The following is an 18,778-nucleotide window of genomic DNA, read 5'->3' on the forward strand; positions in this document are numbered from 1 at the left end:
AATAAAAAGGTGTGATGTGAGATTCTTCAATCTGATTCACTGTCCTGACAGTTCATAGAAGTGCAAAGCATAGGAAAGCAGAATCTGGCAAACAGCTGGTATGTTCTGTTATATTTATGGGTTTTTGTAAGATTGTCTGCCAGAAATGACCATACTCAAAAAAGATGCTCAGATAGAAGTCTTTGAACACCCTTCTTGTAGAAACAAAGTGATTGTTGATACTTTATAGCAAAGTATTCTACTTTCTGTAAAAGATAGAAAGTTGGCCACAACAGAGCGTCGTGAGACATCTCACAGAAGAAGAAAAGGAGTTTAATTTGAGAGCTGCTTGAGAGTTAATACCAAAAGCTTAGGAAGAGGAATTGCCACTAAATATTTTTCTATAGTTTAAATTAATGAACTTTATTTAGCATTGGAGCAATTACCTTTGTATTGTCGATAGCTTTTAGAATAAGGCTGATCCCACTAGTTCTGCTTCATAATGACAAACTTAATTTGAACAGAGCATCTCAATTGAAAAGCAAACATGTCTTTTTGCAGCCTGTTATTTTCCCCTGTAGTGGCTCCTTGCCTGAACCTAGGTCTTGGTTGGCGGCTATTCATAAACATGGCATTCTCTGTAAGGCATATGTTTATGCTATCTGGGCCATTTTGTGATTTCTATCTGCTCTTTGCTAAAGATCAGTAGGATTGGTTTTGCTGTAGAAATACTTGATTCCTCCATAGGTAGCACAAAGTGAAGAGCAATGATGGGTCGGAGCGAAGCAGCTGTGCAATGAATAATGCTGCCTAGGTGTGGTGAGCTGTGAAGGTTTACCCTCTTATTGTGGAGGAGTTAGTGTATATGTGGGAGAGAAAGAGAGGAGAAGCAGGCAGTTGTGGTGATTTAGTGTTCGTTTTACATCATTTGAGACAAAATTTTGCAAATTTTTGACTCAACATGTACCCAGGGTGACCAACTGAAACGCACATGGCATTTGGTTGTGTTGCATTAAGGCCCGTGGGAAAGAATGAGAATAAGAAATAAGATGCCTGACACCTAAGAGAGCAGCATAAAATTTTACTGAACTGAAAATGCTGAAATAAAGCTGTATCACTGTCATAGATGTGCTTGATGCATACATGGAGAACATCTTGATCTGTAGGCAGTAAGTCTTACTAAGCAGCCTGCAGTTTAGATCTCATGGAGTTAGTAATCTTACTTTTTATGTTGACATTAACAAAGCATTGCAAGAAAAAGCTGAGAACTTCGAAGTACTGAGCTTTTTTAAACCTCCAGCTGGAAAAAAGGAATTCTTAGAGCTAATTATTTTAGGTTTTGGGAAACCTAAGTTGGCTTCTAATTTCTGGTTTTTTTGGTTAAATGATTGCTTTTCCAATAGTGAAAAGTAATTGGTTCCATGTTCGGACTATGGATAGATTCCAAAAACAATTTTTAGAGTTTAAGTTTTAAATCTTGTCATTAATTTTATGAGGGGTTTGGTTTTTTCTTGCTTTTAAAAACAGAGAATATTAATATTGAAGACTAAGCTACAACAAGGTTTATGTTTTTAGCATCTTCTCTTTTGTTCACTTTTTGATCTGGATATATTCTAAGTTCTAGGCCAATGTTGATAAACCAGCATTTGTAAAACATGTTGAAATTCTGGGGAAATTTGTACTATCTGAGAAGTCTTGATTTATTATAGAGAATTCGCTACTTTGGGGACCCTTCCACATTATGTGTTCTTGAGAAACAAAGTAAAATGATGCCCGTTTTCTCCTGTGAGGGTACTGCAGCTACTTAGAAGACTGCAGGAGGCAGTGCTTTCTGTTTAAAGAAAGATAGGCAACTCTCTTAATCAGCAAGTAGAATGATGACAAATTAAACAGCTTTTATGTGTTGATACATAACTTCATGAATAACTGCAGGACTTGAGTCTTTCATTTGAAGATTGAGTTCCATTATAGTGGAGCAAGTGGGTTTTTGGAGCAGTTCTGAATGTCTTGCAGGTAACAAAGTAGTCCTCAGAGGTCTGAGATTAAACAGTTTCCCTTAGCTGAGCAACCAGGTAACTTTAGGAGGTTACCCTTTTCAGAAAGTCTGAATATAGCTACTCCTTACTTGTTTTTCAGAACTATTTTTTGTTTGAAGGGAAAGGAGCTCGTTAGGCACAATTGTATGAAGTGACTTTACTTTCAGTTGGCCTCTGGAAGATTTTCTGCAAAACGGGTCAGAATGTATCTGTAATAAGATATGATTCTGTTTTTTTAAGCTATATTATTCCTGGTTTTCTTTCCTATTTTTAGTTTGTGCATCACCAATAGGAGTTGGTTGCTTAAGGGTTTTTTTTTTGTGTGTGTGTGGAGTCGGGGGGTGTCAGGGTAATAGGGGAAAGGTTAAAAAAAATTCCAAAAGATTATTGACTGTAACCTTTGATTGTTGCAGTGCTAATGTTTTTAATGTGTTTTGTGTTTTATAATGAAGGTGGATCTTACCTTTTTTTTTTTTTTTTTAAAAAAAATGTGCCCTTTTAGATACAGTTTTATCACTCTGCTGTATGGGTTCCTGTGCTTGTGCAGCAGTTCATTTCAGCCTGTTGGCTCTTTATATTAGTATCGGAAATACCTATTCCTTTGTGTTATTGTTATAATACTAGGTTTACAGAAATTTATTTGACAAGTGGGAAAATGTCTACCCATTGTAATCATGTAACTTCATTTCCAGATCTTCAGTTCATTAGCCAACTTGGCTAAAACCTATAAAATGTACCAATTCTATTCACTTTGAAGTTTTAGTAGCATTTCTGTTGTTGTTGGCAAAGTTTCCACTGTTAGTATTGTGTTCCCCTGAGAGAATATGTAGCTTGCAAGAACTCTTACTGGTATGCAGGCAGTAATACCCTAGGCTTTGTATTACGCTGTGTTGTGCCATAATAGTTTTATGTCTATTTCCATTTGACATCTAAATCAGTAACTTATTGGAATAACTGTTTTCCTTTTTAAACCCTCTGTTTTCAGACTGCACATGAAAACAAAATTATTTTCTTATTAGCAGAGATTAATTTGAATATTAAAATTACTTTAGTTGTCCTGGAGAGATGATTTTACTGTTCCTCTCTCCATGAGAGTTTCTTTCTTTTAAAAGAAAAATCTGTTGTGGATGAGTGGAAGGTGTGATGGCAGTAATACTCTTGCATCTTTAAGCGAAGCAGTGTGTGTAAAACAGACTTCCATTGTATTAGATGGCAAAGAAGGCAAGATGTTTGTTCATTCATCACTTTTGCAGGAGTAATATTACCCCATGCATCATCTGACTACTGTATCTCTCTCTGGCTTTGTGAATTTTACTTTGAGAACCTTTAATGACACTATTCCCAATTCATTGTCTTTTGCCTTTTTTTTATTTTTATTTTTTAAGACATATAGCTGTGGAGAATTGAGTTCTTTGTAATAGAAGATCAAATATCAAATATAAGTTGACACTGAGAGTGCAGCAAAGGTGATATGTTGACACTGGCATGAGCGTGATTGTATCTGTTCACTTTTCAGTTATTTCTAAATCTGTTTTGTCTTCAGCATGGCTTTTGTTGCAAATCCCAACGAGGAGTATTTGTATGTTAAAAACACATTTAGGTCATAGTGTCAGAATAATCTTGCAATAAAATGGGAAGTTTTCTGCCAATTTGATATGAGAAAAGGCATTTTTGGGCTCTGATAAAGTTGAGGAACCAATGCATGCATCTGGATTGCCATTTTCTTACCAATTCTTTCCTTTGTTCCAGTTGATGGGCAAATTCACAGGAATTACATCACCATTGCTTGTGAAGATCTGCAAGGCATCTTTTCTTCCCACCTATAATCAGCTTGCTTTCTTGATTTACAGATGAGGCAACTGTTAGTATAGATTCTTTCTTCATCTGGTTAGAGTGGGAGGGTAAAAGCACTATCTGCTACAGATACGAGTGACTGTAACTGTATTTCATCATTTTGTTGCTACTATTTGAGCTTTTATGGTTAGACACAAATGTTACAGAGAAGGAGGTAGGCCAAATTTGGTAGCTTTCAAGAAATAAGGGCTCTACATAAGGCATAACTAGTTTCTGGAACATTAGAGAAACCCAGTAAAAAGAGTTGAATGTCCTAAAAGAAGGTTAGGCAGCATTTATTTTTGCTCTTGCCTTCACTGGTCTTTTGTGTTTCCTGCTTCTTTAATTTGTTACCTAGGTGCCTGGCCTTCCATTCCAGTGGAAACAAAATAAGACTATCAAAATCAGTGCTAAAATAACTCTGAAGGTGTAAACCTGCAATGAAACTTGTATTAATCCGAGATGAGTAAAAATACTGATGAATTCAGCTTAAAAGTAAAATAACAGTAAATTCTTAATGTATGCACAATCAGAATGTATGAAGTATTCAGTATATTCTGAATAAATTTATTAGAAAAGTTTGGAAATTTTCATGGGATGTTTCTATTTTCTTAGTCTCAATAAAATTCTGCGTATGCTTAATAAATTTTTCAGCTAAAACCAGGGTACAGTGTTCTCCTGTCCAACCTTTTCCCTTTTATTTCCTTTTTTTTCCGATTTATTCAGACCTTTCTTTCTGAGAAGGTGGAATTTTTTTCTGTTTCATGAAGGAAGAATGTGTTTTCTGCATCTGGGAAGAAAAGCAGCTTTTATTCCAAAATACTTGAAAGCAGCTGTCAAACATCAGATTCCATTTAACGTTGCTTTTTGTTTGGGCTTTGCATTAGGAGGTGGGAGCCCAGCTTGTTCACTTAGCAGATTTTCTTATTCAGCAACTGATTTTAGAACTGCTTCATGTGGTAAGAGGTGGTAGTGTTATTATGTAAAGAAGTCATTAATTTTAGACTGTCTGTTGTTTGTCTAGGTTTTTAGCCCGTTTCTTGGTAAAGATGGCAGCCAACAATGCAGTGCTGAACAGACTGGAGCAGAAGGGTGCAGAGGCCGATCAAGTTATTGAATACCTCAAGCAACAGGTTGCTCTGCTCAAGGAGAAAGCTAGTAAGGAATTATCTATCTTGTGATAAACCTGTTAACCAGATGGCTAACATTAAATGCTCGTAGGAAAAAATGAGAATGGACAACTTCATTGGTTCTGTCAGCCTTTTAAGTGTTTCAAGTTCTCCAAGATAAAGCTTGTAATAGTAGCACCACTTCACTGTCTTGTGGTTTGTGGCGTTTTTTGAAGCTTCTTATTCTGAAATAGAAAAGGCATGAATGAGGACGGATTAATGACACAAACAGATTATGGATATTTCATAGGACACGATTACATTTGGGGGGAGAAAGGGAAAAATATGAGACTATGCATTTAACTGAATGTGTTACTGCTTTTTCACCACTATGGGGTTCTCTCGAGTATCATACCTTCAACTTTAATATTTTGTGCGTATTGGTATCAGTGAATTAAGGTGCTCCAAATTATACAAACATGTTCAAGCTTTTTCTGGTAGGTTTCTTGGAATTTTTTCTTGTGAGTCTGTTTAGGGGACTGAGAAGCTAGTATATTGAGAGGGAACTTGAATACATAAATGTGGTAAAAAATGGCTATTTCAACAAAAAAAGAATTCCAAAATATTTCTGATGATATACTACTTGAAAGTTTCCATTTTTTTGGTGTTTGGCTCACCATGTTTCACTTTTCTCTAAAAACAAAACCTCTGTTTGTCAAATGATGAATGCTAATTATTGAAACCTGTCGTTTTAATATAGTATCAACTCTAGTCTTGCAGGCATCTCTCCGAGAAGAGAAGAAGCTCCGTGTGGAAAATGCTAAACTGAAGAAAGAAATTGAAGGGCTGAAACAGGAGCTGATTCAGGCAGAAATTCGAAATGGAGGTGGGGAAAAAGGTCCTATCCTCATACAACATAGATCTAGTTAGCACAAAATATGATCAAAGCTATCTTAATTCTTCCTGATTTTTATCCTTCTGTATGTGACTCTATGGCATTTTTTAGAAATTCTGGATTTTCCTAGGTTCCATGCCTATGACAAGTTACTTAATTCCAACATTTTAGTAAGCTGCAAGCCTAACAGGTACATATGCCAAACCTTAGTCAGACATGGAACTGTTTTTTTAAAGTGACTGCCATAATAAGCCCTGACTTTGACTGATGACAATGACTTTTTATAATACCTTAGAAACTGCTGAATAACACTTCTTGATACTCTTGAGTATTTAATCTAGCATGACTGAAAAATCCCTATGGAAAATCAAACCATAGTTCAAAGTACAGATGGCCAGTGACTTACTAGAAAATCTGTTGTAATGTAAAATTAGAAACAGTGTGTTTTGATTTTTTTCGATTCCATGCTTTAGTAAGATCAGCCTTTCATTGCACTGTTTTTCCTTCTTTGGACTGCTCTGTGTAGCTCTGTTCAGCTCACACCATCATTATATAATTCATATTAAAAAAGAAAGGACAAAAACCAAAAGTGAAGTGTTTCAGATCCAGTGTGTTTTCTTTAAAATTATTTCCAAAGAAAGCCTCCTCTGCTCTCAACAGCTATTACTATTTTTACCCATACTGTCAGTATTGTAAATTGGGTGAGATAGTATCCAGTGTAGCTGGATGCTACCATTCAACCATACTGAATGTTTAAAGCACCACATTCAGTCTTCAAAAAGACTAGCATTTTATAAATGCAGAGAATTCTTTTTCTTCTTTGAGCATGAATAAAGCCCTTTCATATACTGAACCAAACCATTAGTTTCTATTTCTCCATTGTCTCTTAGTCTGCAGCAGTTCTTGACAGAGTCTCTGTTATGCTTGAGGGAGAAGTCTCAAGGTATATGTTTTTTTCCAAGATGGGAAAGGACTAGGAAATTAATATTTGGCCTGACATGTATCTTCCTTTATTTCGTTAGTTTATCTAAGAGGTAGTAGGACTAAATTCAGATCTTTTCTTTTGAAGTAAATTAGTGTATGTTAGCTTTGACAGTATTAAGTAGTTGAACACAGAAATTAGATGGACACAGAACATCAAAAATATCGTTTGAGATATTTTTTCGAAAATCTGAGAAACAAAAAGTCTTTCCATAACTAGCAAGCAAAACAGCAAGCAAGTGGTGGTTGGTACAACAAATCTCAGATTCAAGTGATTTTTTAAAATTGTTTATAAGAACATAATTCGTGCAAATCACTTTGGTATTGAATAGAGCAGTTATCAATAAACACAGTGCAGTTCTTTAGGAAAGTTAATAAATGTCTCAAGTGTAAAAAGAAGCATGTATGCAGAATGGGGAGCTGTATAAGAGTGACACTAGGAGGATTTGTCAAACAGTAATTAATCATAGAACAGCCCAGGTTGAAGGGGACCTTGAAAGATCATCTGGTCTAACCTTTCTTGGGAAAGGGAGCCTAGATGATACTGTCTAGCACACTGATGATGCTTACCCAGTACAATGATGTGGTAAAAAGCCTTAATGAGATTCTTGAGAAGAGCAGAATGTAGAAGGGAGGTGATTCTTATGCTTTCGTCTGGTAAGATTGATAGTGAGATGATGTCCAGAATTCTATATCAGCAGTTTAAAAAGACATATGAAGGTAACGTGGAGAATTTAGGGATGGGAAGTGAGGAATCAACAGATCATTTTAGGGCTGCAGGTAATTTCTTAGAATGTGATTATTCAGGCTCAGTTCCTTTAGTTAATCAGAAAAAAAGACTTGAGGAATGGTCTGACTACAATATAAAAATGATTCTATGCATAGCAAATTACAGAATAGTCTCCAGTATGACAAGAGCTAGTAGCTAGAAACTGAAACTAGACAAACACAAATGAGAAATAAGGAGTTAGTAGCAAAGATAACTAGATGTTGAAATAAACTACAAAAAGAGGTGGTGTTTGCTTATATGTTTTCTTGTATTTAGCACTTTTTCCCATTTAAAAAATGTGTAGTCAAAGGCATTGTTCTTAACTGATCAGAATAATCGTTGTGCTTTGCTACTCAGTGATTGTGGTTTAGGTATTTTAAGCAAAACTTTCAGTTCTCTCTACTTTTTTATTATGTTGGAAACTTAAAATGTCGTAGTATTCAAAGTTCTGGTACCCCTTCTAACTTCTGTGGTTTTGATTTTAGTAAAACAGATCGCAGTTCCTCCTGGTACAACCATTTCTACAGCTTCGTTTTCAGATCATGTTCCACAGCCTACAGCAGTCGCATTATCTGATTCCAAAGATCAAATTAAAGGTGAAGATGAAGAAAAGAAAAAGAAGGAAAAAGTAGAAAAAAAAGGTATTTCAGTTTTCTTAGCTGTGATAGACAGTTAAGGCATTTAATTTATGCAAGTGCTTTTACATCATTTTGGGCACAGAAAGAAAACAGTTCATACAGCCACAGTAGGAAGAATCATGTGCAAGCTCTTAAAATCTTGGAAGTACTTGAAGCTAATGAAGGCTATCAAGTAAGCTACAGATTCTTACTTAAATGGGATGCATGCCAAATTTCTCTCTATGTGACTGAAATTCCTTGTTTAAAAAACAAAACAAAAAACCAAGCCTCCCCCCAACAAGCCCTCAAAAACCCCACAACAGGAAAAAAGCAAAACCAAAATACACACACACAAAGGAGGAAAAAAAAAAAAAAACGGAGGTGGGGAAGGAAGAGAAGGACGGGAAGTTTAGAGAAGTTTTTGGCAGGCTGGATGGCTTTCTGTTCTGAGGCTTAGTTAGATTTTTTTTTTTTTTTTTTTCTTTTTTCTTTCCTGCCATGGAAACAGTGCAAGCAAAAGGCAAAGACCAACTCAGCAAAATACCTTGCAAGCAATAGTAGCATAACATAATATTAAAGGAAGAGTGCTAAACTGCGGTTTTCTGCATCCTCTAAGTATGCTGCTTTTTTTTTTTTTTCCCCCTGGAAAATTTTACAGGCAGTGAAGTTCCATCAGAATTGATCAAATACATCTATGTCAACACTGGTGAAATTGTGTGGCTAAGAGGAAGTACTGGGTAGAGGACATAGGCAGATAGCATAATCTGGTTTTGGCATCAGGGAGGAAATGTAGGAGAAGGGTATGTAGGTTTCCTAACACCTTTCCTCCTGTTTTTCTGTTTTAGCTGTCTATATTGAATTCTGTCTAACAAACTCTCTTAAAAGAATAAAAGCGTGTCTGTTACACTTGCACGAAAGGACAGGTGTCTATTTTGTAACTTAAACTCATGTTTTACAATCATTCTCTTATGCAAATTATTATTAATTTGCTATGAATTTATTTGTACAGCTTTTCAGAGTTTGGATATCATGCTGATAGGGCACTCTATCTCTATTTTTTCTGGTGAGCTGTACGCAGGCTTATAAGCTACTTCATATTTTTTGGTGTGCTGCAGCCTTTGACACATCAGTATTCCACAGAGCTGTAAATGTAAAAGCAGAGGCCACATGTCATATCAGGCAATTAACTGTTTTATTCAAGTATTCAGTGGCTACAGAGCAAGTATTCAGTTGGTGAGGAAAAATAAAACTTTCTCATATTGTATTTCCCTGCATCTTGTTATAAGTAGCTTAAATTTAGAAAGCAATCTATTTGACTTTTTCCCTTCAGTGACTGTATTTGGAAAAAGGTGAAATAGAGCATGAACATTAAATAGAAGCCCTGAACAGGCTATTTCTGTGGAGTTCAACATCTGTTGTGGGTATAGTATTTAACAATCAAAGTAACCAATATGTAAAATTTGTTTTTTAGTCTTGAAATTGACAAAATTATGGAATATCTCAAATTGCTTTGCTTTCTGTCACCTATCTCATCTGTTTCCTCTCTGGTTATTCCCATATTCTTAGTTCCACTTCTTGCAAACCTCATCTGTGAGGCTTCTCTGGATACTGATTCTGGGCTGACTCCGACACTGGCCAGGGGCATGCAGTTCTCTCCTTAGGCCACAGCACTGAAATGAATGTTTTCTGTGCATCTGTATATATGCTGTGTACACACATGCTTTGCTGTGTTCTTTTTTCCTTATTTGGTGACAGACTTCATTTTTCTAAAGTGAAATAAATAGGGTGCTAGAAGCTGATTTTTTGGCTCCAGAGTACTGTAGAGAAATGTCATGAAGTGGAGAACAGTGAGGAATGATACCAAGGATAAAGACGGCAGGTCTTTGAAATGATCTTAGGTATTAAATATTAACTCTTTTGACGGTATTTTTTCATTTTCTCTTCAATTATTATATATATGACTGGTTTTATTAATCTAATTGTAATAAAAAAAAACCCAGTCATAAACGAGAGCTTTTTATTCATCATATATGAACTGAAATATTTTTGAAGAGCTATTGCTTATGTTAAAAAAAACCTGACTTTTTATTATTGAATGTATTACTTAATTTCAGCCCTGTACTAGAGCAATGATAAATGAATCAAATTGTGTGCTGTGTCCACTTTTCCTTTTTTGCTCCCTAAAGAAGGGAGTTTAGTTTACATTAATATGTAAGCTATCTTGGATGAAAGAATAACACAATATGCTTATTTTAAGTAAGCACTTCTTAGACATTTCTTAATCCCCCAGAGATTATAGTTGTTAAACAAATCTTGAATGTCTTTTAAACAGGGCAGTCTTATATACAAACTGGATATAACTTGCTCATCTTAGAAGGAGTATCTAAATAAGCAGCTGAGTATGGGGAGTATTGCTTCACTGCTGTTTTATACTATACAGTATGTATGGGTGATGATAAACCCTTGCATTGCCATGGGATAAAGACTTCGTGTCAGTGGAACCTCGTAAGCCATCAGCATTTTCACACACTAATATATTTGGGAAGTGAAGAATGTTAGCTAAGGTCATCTTGAAGGGCTCCTTTAAAACTGTGATAGTGCAGTTGCAGTGACTTAGCATTATCCATAGTCAGGAGCTGTTGTTAAGCACTAGTAACCTGATGACTTGTGATTGTCTAGTTTCCCTTTGCTGGTGAAACTCCATGGCAAGACTTACTGGTAATTGCTAATTATTAAAACAGTACTATCAGGCTTATTGATGTCATCTTTGGCAGAGTGTATGTGTCACTTACATACATGTTAGCTACACTTAAAGTTCAGGATGACTTCACTTTACAAACAAGAAAACACCTCTATCCTAATGTGGTAATTACTTGTAGTAACAATCTAAGTTGGAGTGTGTATGATTCTCCACTGGCAACTAGTAATAGAGGTGCTAACTCTTTACTCTTCGTTTGTGTTTTACACTGGATTTACATTTTCCCTTGCAATAGTCATATACATTATTTGTGCTTTTTTTTAATGTTTATTTCATTAACTAAACCTTCTTTAATAGGTGAAAAGAAGGAGAAGAAACAGCAGCCAGCTGCTGGAAGTAGTGATGCAAAACCTGTAGATGTTTCTCGTCTGGATCTTCGTGTTGGTTGCATTATTACTGCTGAAAAGCATCCGGATGCAGACACGCTGTATGTTGAAGAGGTGGATGTTGGTGAAGCAAGCCCAAGGACTGTTGTCAGCGGTTTAGTGAAACATGTTCCTCTGGATCAGGTATTGACAAAATTACTTACTTGATAGCTTTTCCTTTCCTAAAGTATCTTAAGACCTTCATCTGTTTATAGGATGTGTTTTCATTCTGCTAAAAGATTTTTTACAGTCATGAGGGAAAAAAAAAAATGCAAATGGAAGTAATACTTAACAGCATTTGCCAGAAAATGGAGAAGTACCCTTACCCTAAATCAGTTCCTTTCTGCTTGCAGTGCTTCTATCCTGGGATCTTATTCTGACTCCTCTGTGATGCTGTTAGTACACAGTGGACTCCTAAACCAAACAGATGTGACTCTGCCTTTAGGTTTCCTAGTATGTAGCAGAGAACCCATAACAACTTTTTTGCTGTCATCTAAACTTTTGAAACCTTTGCCTTCCAACATTCTTTATAGCCTGTTGAAGTGTTTGGCGTGGAGTAAAGCATGTAAATTTAAAGAGCATGTAAATTTAACTTAGCTGGCAGTGAGTGGCTTAAACAACAGTGGGATACAAAATGCATATTTTTACTTCCTTGTCCAGAATAGAGTCTACCTTTATGCGTTTTTAGTTGATAAACTTCTGTGTTTGACATGCATGGGTTACGTATGTCTTGGGAACAACCCGAGACTTCAAGATTACATTTTCCTTTCACACATCTTCTAGAGGGTTAGTGGAAGGGAGGAATTGACTGAAGGCTGCTTCTAAATTCAAATGCAAGCTTGGCAATTAAAGCAATGTTGTATAGAGCAACTGCGAAATGGGTCGTGAAGGAATTGATCTTAGCGTGGATCTCAAATGCCTTTTCAATCCCTATTCACGTCCTGTCCCCATGGTAAGACTGCAAATGTAGGAGGCAATTAAAATTGTAGTTGTTGGTTTTTTTTATGATACAGAAAGTTATTGAACTGAAAAAAATGGCTGAATACAATAACTGTTCTGCACTGATCATCTGATAGTGTCCAGTTACTGGGGAAAAATGCAAACTGCTCATTTTTAGCAATCTGCTCTCAAGAAAGTGTGTAGAAAAAACATCTTAAAAGCCTTTCTAAATAAACTTACGAACATGAAATATACAGAATGCAGCGGCAGTGACAGTCTTTTCCCTTTACCTGCTTTCTGTCTGGAAAAAATAATCCAAAGTACTCATTAACAGAGAATTAGGGATCATTCTTGCACATTCTTTGGGAACAGTTAGTTTGTGTGTCTGGTTTTGGTAAGTCTCTATTAGATAGTTAATTCTTAGGGGCAAGCTTCCATCTTTTTGTATTTTTTGAAGTGTTCAAAAATGTGAAGGCCTGGCATGTGACTACTGCCATATATTTAAATAAAAATGTATACATCAGATCAAGTAGTATAGACATAATTCACCTAAAATTCAGCTATTTATGATTGCAGTGTTAGATGTGGTAATTTAGCAGTGTTGAGACTGTAGTATTTGTGTCATCTGATTTTACTTTTGGTTAGGAAGCGCAATGTGTATCTTCATTAGCATTTCAGTATGCAGTGCAAGTTATTTATGGGTGTGAAAACTTCTTGCATTCCCACTTTATAGTGGTACATTGTGTTTTTGTGCACCACTGATGGTGGTGAAGCCAAGTCAGAAGTTGCACCCTCAAGTATCGTGTGTAGATAGATACACGTCATCAGCAACAGGGATATCGTACTGAAGCATGAGGTGGATCATGCCAATGCTGAGCTCTTTCAGCAGCAGCTGGTGACAATTGGAGAACATTCTGAAATGTCAACAGGAATTGACAGCTTTTCTGCCACTGCATTTGGCTTTTTGAAGTGGATCTCTCTGTGCTCCTAGCATCAATACCTGTCTCAGGCAATCATTCTTGAAATTCAGACAATTCTCAAGTGTCACTTTTTTTACCTCCTGAAATCCCCTCTAGCCTAAGAGATCCTCATGTCAGTGGTCAGAAGGGAAGAACAGGAATGCAGGGCATGTGTCTTAAACTTAGCAAGAAGAGGAGACACCACCATCAGCCTCCAGAAACGCTGTCCTACAACATTCTTTGTGAGAGGATGCATTATAGCTGTATCTGTTATGAACTATATAGTCTCATTTTTCTAGCAGAAACTTCTTCTTTCTACTTACATGGCTTCATCTTTTTTCTTTCTAGATCATTGTTTAAGGGTTAGTGTTGAACACCCAGGAATTAGCAAATGGTACTGGCATTTATATTTCTTTTTCTCAGATAGAATGGTAATTATATTCTTTTATACATACTCTTGATCTTTTAATTTTCTTTGTTTAGTCTGCAGGGAAAACATGTTTCTATAAATGATAAAGAAAAGTGACTACAGCATGACTGTAAACTTACTGACATGTTCTGTGTAATATAAGACACATTTCTTAAAGCAAACCAGTTTTTTCCTTTGCTTTTGTAGCATTACGCTTCAAGGCTATATTAAATGCTACTGTGTTTCTTTTCAGGTATGAAACAAATAGAAATATCGATGTAACCAAGCATGTGACTTGTAAATTATGTTTGCTGGCAAACTTAAGATCCAGACAAGCATGTAATAAATTGAGGAGGGCTTTTTGTGGCTGTTGGCATTGCAACTCACTCTGGTTTTGAAGCAATCAGTGCATTGGTTTTAACTCATACTCACTAGCCGTTGCAGTCTGTCACAGTATCTGATTTTGAGATATGGAGGGATAGTTAGTTGATAATCAGTTATACAGGTAACTTCAAGGATTACCTAAGAAGAAGAGTGATTTAACACTTGTGCTTCAAGGATAAGGTTTTGGTTTTTCTGTATGGTAAACTTCAGGATTAACTTTTCCTCATTTTAGTTTCTTTGCTTTATTTCTCTGCCCCCCCTGCCCACCGCTTCATTCTACCAGCATGTTGGGGAAATTCATTGTTTTACTCTGAATGTGAAGTAGCTGTCTGTCCAACCATAGAAACTGTAACAACTAACACTTTTGCTGAAACTAAATCAGTTTCTCACTAGTTGAGTTGTCAGTTTTGAAGTTCCTGGATTTCTGAAACAGAAGGATTGGCTCTTTGGAAGGCCAGCGGAGGTTGTTACTCTTTCAAGGAGATAACATTTGAATTTCCTTTGCTTATTCTCAGTTCATTTATGTATCAAACACCTCCTGAGATGCCAAAGCCTTATCCGTTCCCTGTAGACATAGACTTGCTTCTGTTTGTGTCCTTTTAAGTGCAGAGATTTGCCCTACTGTTCTTTACCAGAATTTGCTTTACTGGATAGTAACACATATGCAGAAGGAAACATACACTTACCGTCTATCTGTGTCACCTTCAGCTGCTTTTCAGTAACACCGTGTATTTCTGATAAACTTTTCATGTACTGGGAAGGGGAGTCAGATTTCTTCCCCCCCCCCCCTTTTTTTTTTTTAAATATTTATTTATTTCTGCCCAATCTTATCTGTCAGGAAACCCCAATTTATTTTTACAGTTACTTTTGAAAAATCAGATTTGTTTCTTTTGTTCCTCTAATTTATGGGGTTACAGAGAGTGGCCATCAGTAGAATTACTGGATCTGACTTTTTGTAGCTGACACATTTCAGGGTTTTATTTATCATTTACTGTAAAAACGATCTCATAAAAGCAATGCAGAAAGAATGATACCCAAACATCAGATTCCTTGATGGTTCGTAAACAATTTTTTTTTGTGCTTATTATGCATGAATACAGAGGGGTTTACTATTGTAATTGAAGCCCTGTTTTCTGGAAACATCACAGTAAGTGCGTTCTATAAAAATTAGCACCACCAGTTTAAAAAAAAAAAAACAACTAAAAGCTTCAGCGTTGTTAGGAAGCATTTATTTAGGTTTAGTTTCTTTTTTCCTCTATACTTAGGGAATTGTCATTTATCTGAAGACAGTTAAAAATTGAGCCGTTTATAATAAAAAGGAAAAAAAAACCCTTGAAATAGCAATGTTCTGGTTTTGGCTGACCATCTTGAGGTGGGTTTTTCTTTTTGTTTTATAAAAATATTTATTTAACCTTGGGGGTTTTCTTACATTTATTTGTGAAATCGGTGCACATATCTTAGTATTAGAGCAGTTTTTCAAAAGCATTTGAAGATACTTCCTAGTAAAAGTGATGGGATAATGTGTATGTTTGAAATGTTGATAAACACTTCTTAATTTTGCAATAGTAATCAGCTTCTCATACAGAAATCTCATGCAATATAGACAAACATTTGGGCCATTGTGATTGGAGAGAAAGGAATGATGTGATGCTAGTTTGGTTTTCTTTCCTGTTAGTTTGATGAAGATGATGATCTCCATTTCTGTATTAATGCAGTCTGGTTTTGTCAATTGTATCATCTGTAATAAAAAAGCAATGCTCTGAAGTTTAGAATTTTTTCCAGTTAGTCAAAACTAAAGTTGAGTACCAAATGCAGAAATCTTATTTCTTTTATTTTGTGTATCCATTTGCTAATTGTTATTCAGTACTCGATAATGTCTACAACTTGCATTTTAGAGTCACTGACATCTTACAGCCATTTCTTGTGTTTTGGGTGATTTATATCCATAGCAATAACTTAAGAAATTTTCAGTTGATGGGCTGCCTTGAAACTTATGCAAGATCAACTTTTCATTATAACTGCTTCATTTTGGAGATTTATATTTTTGCTTTTTAAAATGTTCTACTTGGAAAATATGCAGTATTCAGAATACTTGATCATATGAGTTTTATTAAGTATTAATGCTGCAGTTTTGTTTAAAGTTTATATTGTAATACACAAAGACTGAAATCTAGAAATACAGATATACACATATGTGCACTAGGAGTATGGGAATTAAGGCTTCCTTACTTTCTGTCTGTCGGAGAATGTTCTGGGTTTAATTTTTATTCAGTTTGAAAGTGTGGTTTGTTTTCTAGGCTGAAGTGTGGCAGTTTCCCCTAACAAAGTATGTTTTCTCTGGTTTACTATTACAATTTTTATTAAAATAAAACAGGAGAGGAAGAAACCTAGTTTTAGAGTTTTGCTCTAACAAATTTCAGTGCACGGTATATACAGCCATTTTCAGTGGTTAAAAAAAATTAAAACCATTTAGGTTAAATAAGATAAAATTTAAGATTTGAGTGAGCTAATTATGTGGAACACCTGTATGCTTCCAGTACACAGTTTGAAATTTTTATCTATGAGCTAGCCTAATCTGTAGAGTGGTTTTTTTGTGTTTATTATTATTATTAAATGGAAATTGTTTGGTTAATAGTGCTACATTGAAAGTGGACTGAAGTGGTGATCTAGAATGAGTAAAGATGGAATGCAGGTGAAATGCATCGCCTGGTTTTTGGATTTCTGAATTGCACATTTTGTATTTTCATAAGTGTGTCACAATTCAGCATTTACTCCATTATTCACTGGCCAACTCTTAAGTGGTTTAAATTTTGTTACTGGTGTGCAGGCATTAAAATTGTGCATCTGTTGCTGTGTGCTTCTCTCGCCCATGTTAAGGCCTCTTCATTGTAATTCTTCTGTAATAATGAAATAATTAGAGTCCCCAAAAGCACGTGGCACTTAAGTACTCACATCCTTCTGTTCTCCTCCCTCAAGATGCAGAATCGGATGGCAATACTACTCTGTAACTTGAAGCCTGCAAAGATGAGAGGAGTAGTATCTCAAGCAATGGTGATGTGTGCCAGCTCCCCAGAAAAAGTGGAAATTCTGGCTCCCCCACCCGGGGCAGTACCTGGGGATAGAATCACTTTTGAAGGTTTTCCTGGTAAGTAGGTATTTGGGAAATTGGAGGAAATAGGTATGCCAAGGTAACCTCAGAGTTGAAGCAGATAAAACAGGTTTTTTAAGTATTTAACTCAGACTCTGTAAAGTATTATTTAAAATGCTATTTATTAGAGCTGACACTGAAAAGAGGGAATAGTATAAACAATCTTGCATTGCACGGATGATGGGAACCCCAAGTTGGTGCAGCATCAAACAGGCTTCTGATCCATTGCAGCATGCTGTGCACTCCCTGTCCATAGAAGAGATTCCCCCGTTTTGGTCATTCGAGCTATTGTTGTATTTTCTTACTCATTTCGACTGTCAAACAGAAAGGAAGTTCGCATGATAGCTTGATGCTGCACTGTTCCATAATGAATCGTAGAATCATAGAATAGTTTGGGTTGGAAGGGACCTTTAAAGGTCATCTAGTCCAACTCCCCTGCTGTGGACAGGGACATCTTCAACTAGATCAGGTTGCTCAGAGCCCCATGCAACCTGACCTTGAATGTTTCCAGGGATGAGGCATCTACCACCTCTCTGGGCAACCTGTTCCAGTGTTTCAGCACCCGCATTGTAAAAAATTTCTTCCTTATATCTAGTTTAAATCTACCCCCTTTTAGTTTAAAACCATTCCCCCTTGTCCTGTTGCAACAGGCCCTGCTAAAAAGTTTGTCCTCATCTTTCTTATAAGCCCCCTTTAAGTACTGATAGGCTGCAGTAAGGTCTCCCCGGAGCCTTCTCTTCTCCAGGCTGAACAACCCCAGCTCTCTCAGCCTTTCTTCATAGGAGAGGTGTTCCACCCCCCTGATCATTTTTGTGGCCCTCCTCTGGACCTGCTCCACCAGGTCCATGTCTGTCTTGTGCTGAGGGCTCCAGAGCTGGATGCAGTACTCCAGGTGGGGTCTCACCAGAGCACAGCAGAGGGGGACAGAATCACGTCCCTCGACCTGCTGGCCACGCTTCTTTTGATACAGCTTTCTGGCCTGTGAGCGCACATTGCTGGCTCATGTCCAGCTTTTCATCCACCAATACCCCCAAGTCCTTCTCGGCAGGGCTGCTTTCAATCCCATCCCCCAGCTTGTATTGATGCTGGGGGTTGCACCAACCCAGGTGCAGGACCTTGCACTTGGCCTTGTTGAACCTCATGAGGTTCACATGGGCCCACTTCTTGAGCTTGTCCAGGTCCCTCTGGATGGCATCCTGTCCCTCAGGTGTGTCGACTGCACCACTCAGCTTGGTGTCCTCTGCAAACTTTCTGAGGGTGCACTCGATCCCACTGCCTATGTCGTTGATGAAGATATTAAACAGTACTGGTCCCAACACAGACCCCTGCGGGACACCACTTGTCACTGATCTCCATCTGGACATTGAGCCGTTGACCACTACCCTCTGGATGTGACCATCCAACCAATTTGTCATCCACCGGAGAGTCTACCCATCAAATCCATACCTCTCCAGTTCAGAGAGAAGGGTGTTGTGGGGGAATGGTGAGGACACGCAGCTGGCTTAGTCGCTGGTACCACGAGGCAGCTGCCTGCAGGCTCCTCTGTTACAGTCAGCTGGCGAGGTTTATCCTGCGCCCCAGGAATTTGTGCAGTGCA

General features: G+C 37.0%; 1 protein-coding gene across 24 annotated transcripts in view; it reads left to right on the plus strand.

Annotated features, from left to right (window-relative positions):
* Positions 1 to 18,778, plus strand: part of AIMP1 (aminoacyl tRNA synthetase complex interacting multifunctional protein 1) — a 40,390-nt gene that overhangs the window by 14,749 nt on the left and 6,863 nt on the right. For 7 of the 24 annotated variants that reach the window (XM_075149722.1, XM_075149729.1, XM_075149721.1 and 4 more), the window contains 5 exons: positions 4,873 to 5,006; positions 5,718 to 5,843; positions 8,088 to 8,243; positions 11,275 to 11,486; positions 17,010 to 17,178. In XM_075149722.1, the coding sequence (XP_075005823.1) occupies positions 4,898 to 5,006; positions 5,718 to 5,843; positions 8,088 to 8,243; positions 11,275 to 11,486; positions 17,010 to 17,178 (772 nt within the window). In that variant the 5' untranslated portion in view covers positions 4,873 to 4,897. Of the gene's footprint in view, positions 99 to 4,872; positions 5,007 to 5,717; positions 5,844 to 8,087; positions 8,244 to 11,274; positions 11,487 to 17,009; positions 17,179 to 18,778 lie in introns of all 24 variants that reach the window. The other 17 variants (XM_075149724.1, XM_075149735.1, XM_075149723.1 and 14 more) reach the window with 4 other exon arrangements.

Source organism: Calonectris borealis, chromosome 4 (assembly GCF_964195595.1).
Source record: "Calonectris borealis chromosome 4, bCalBor7.hap1.2, whole genome shotgun sequence".
Classification (NCBI taxonomy): Eukaryota; Metazoa; Chordata; class Aves; order Procellariiformes; family Procellariidae; genus Calonectris; species Calonectris borealis.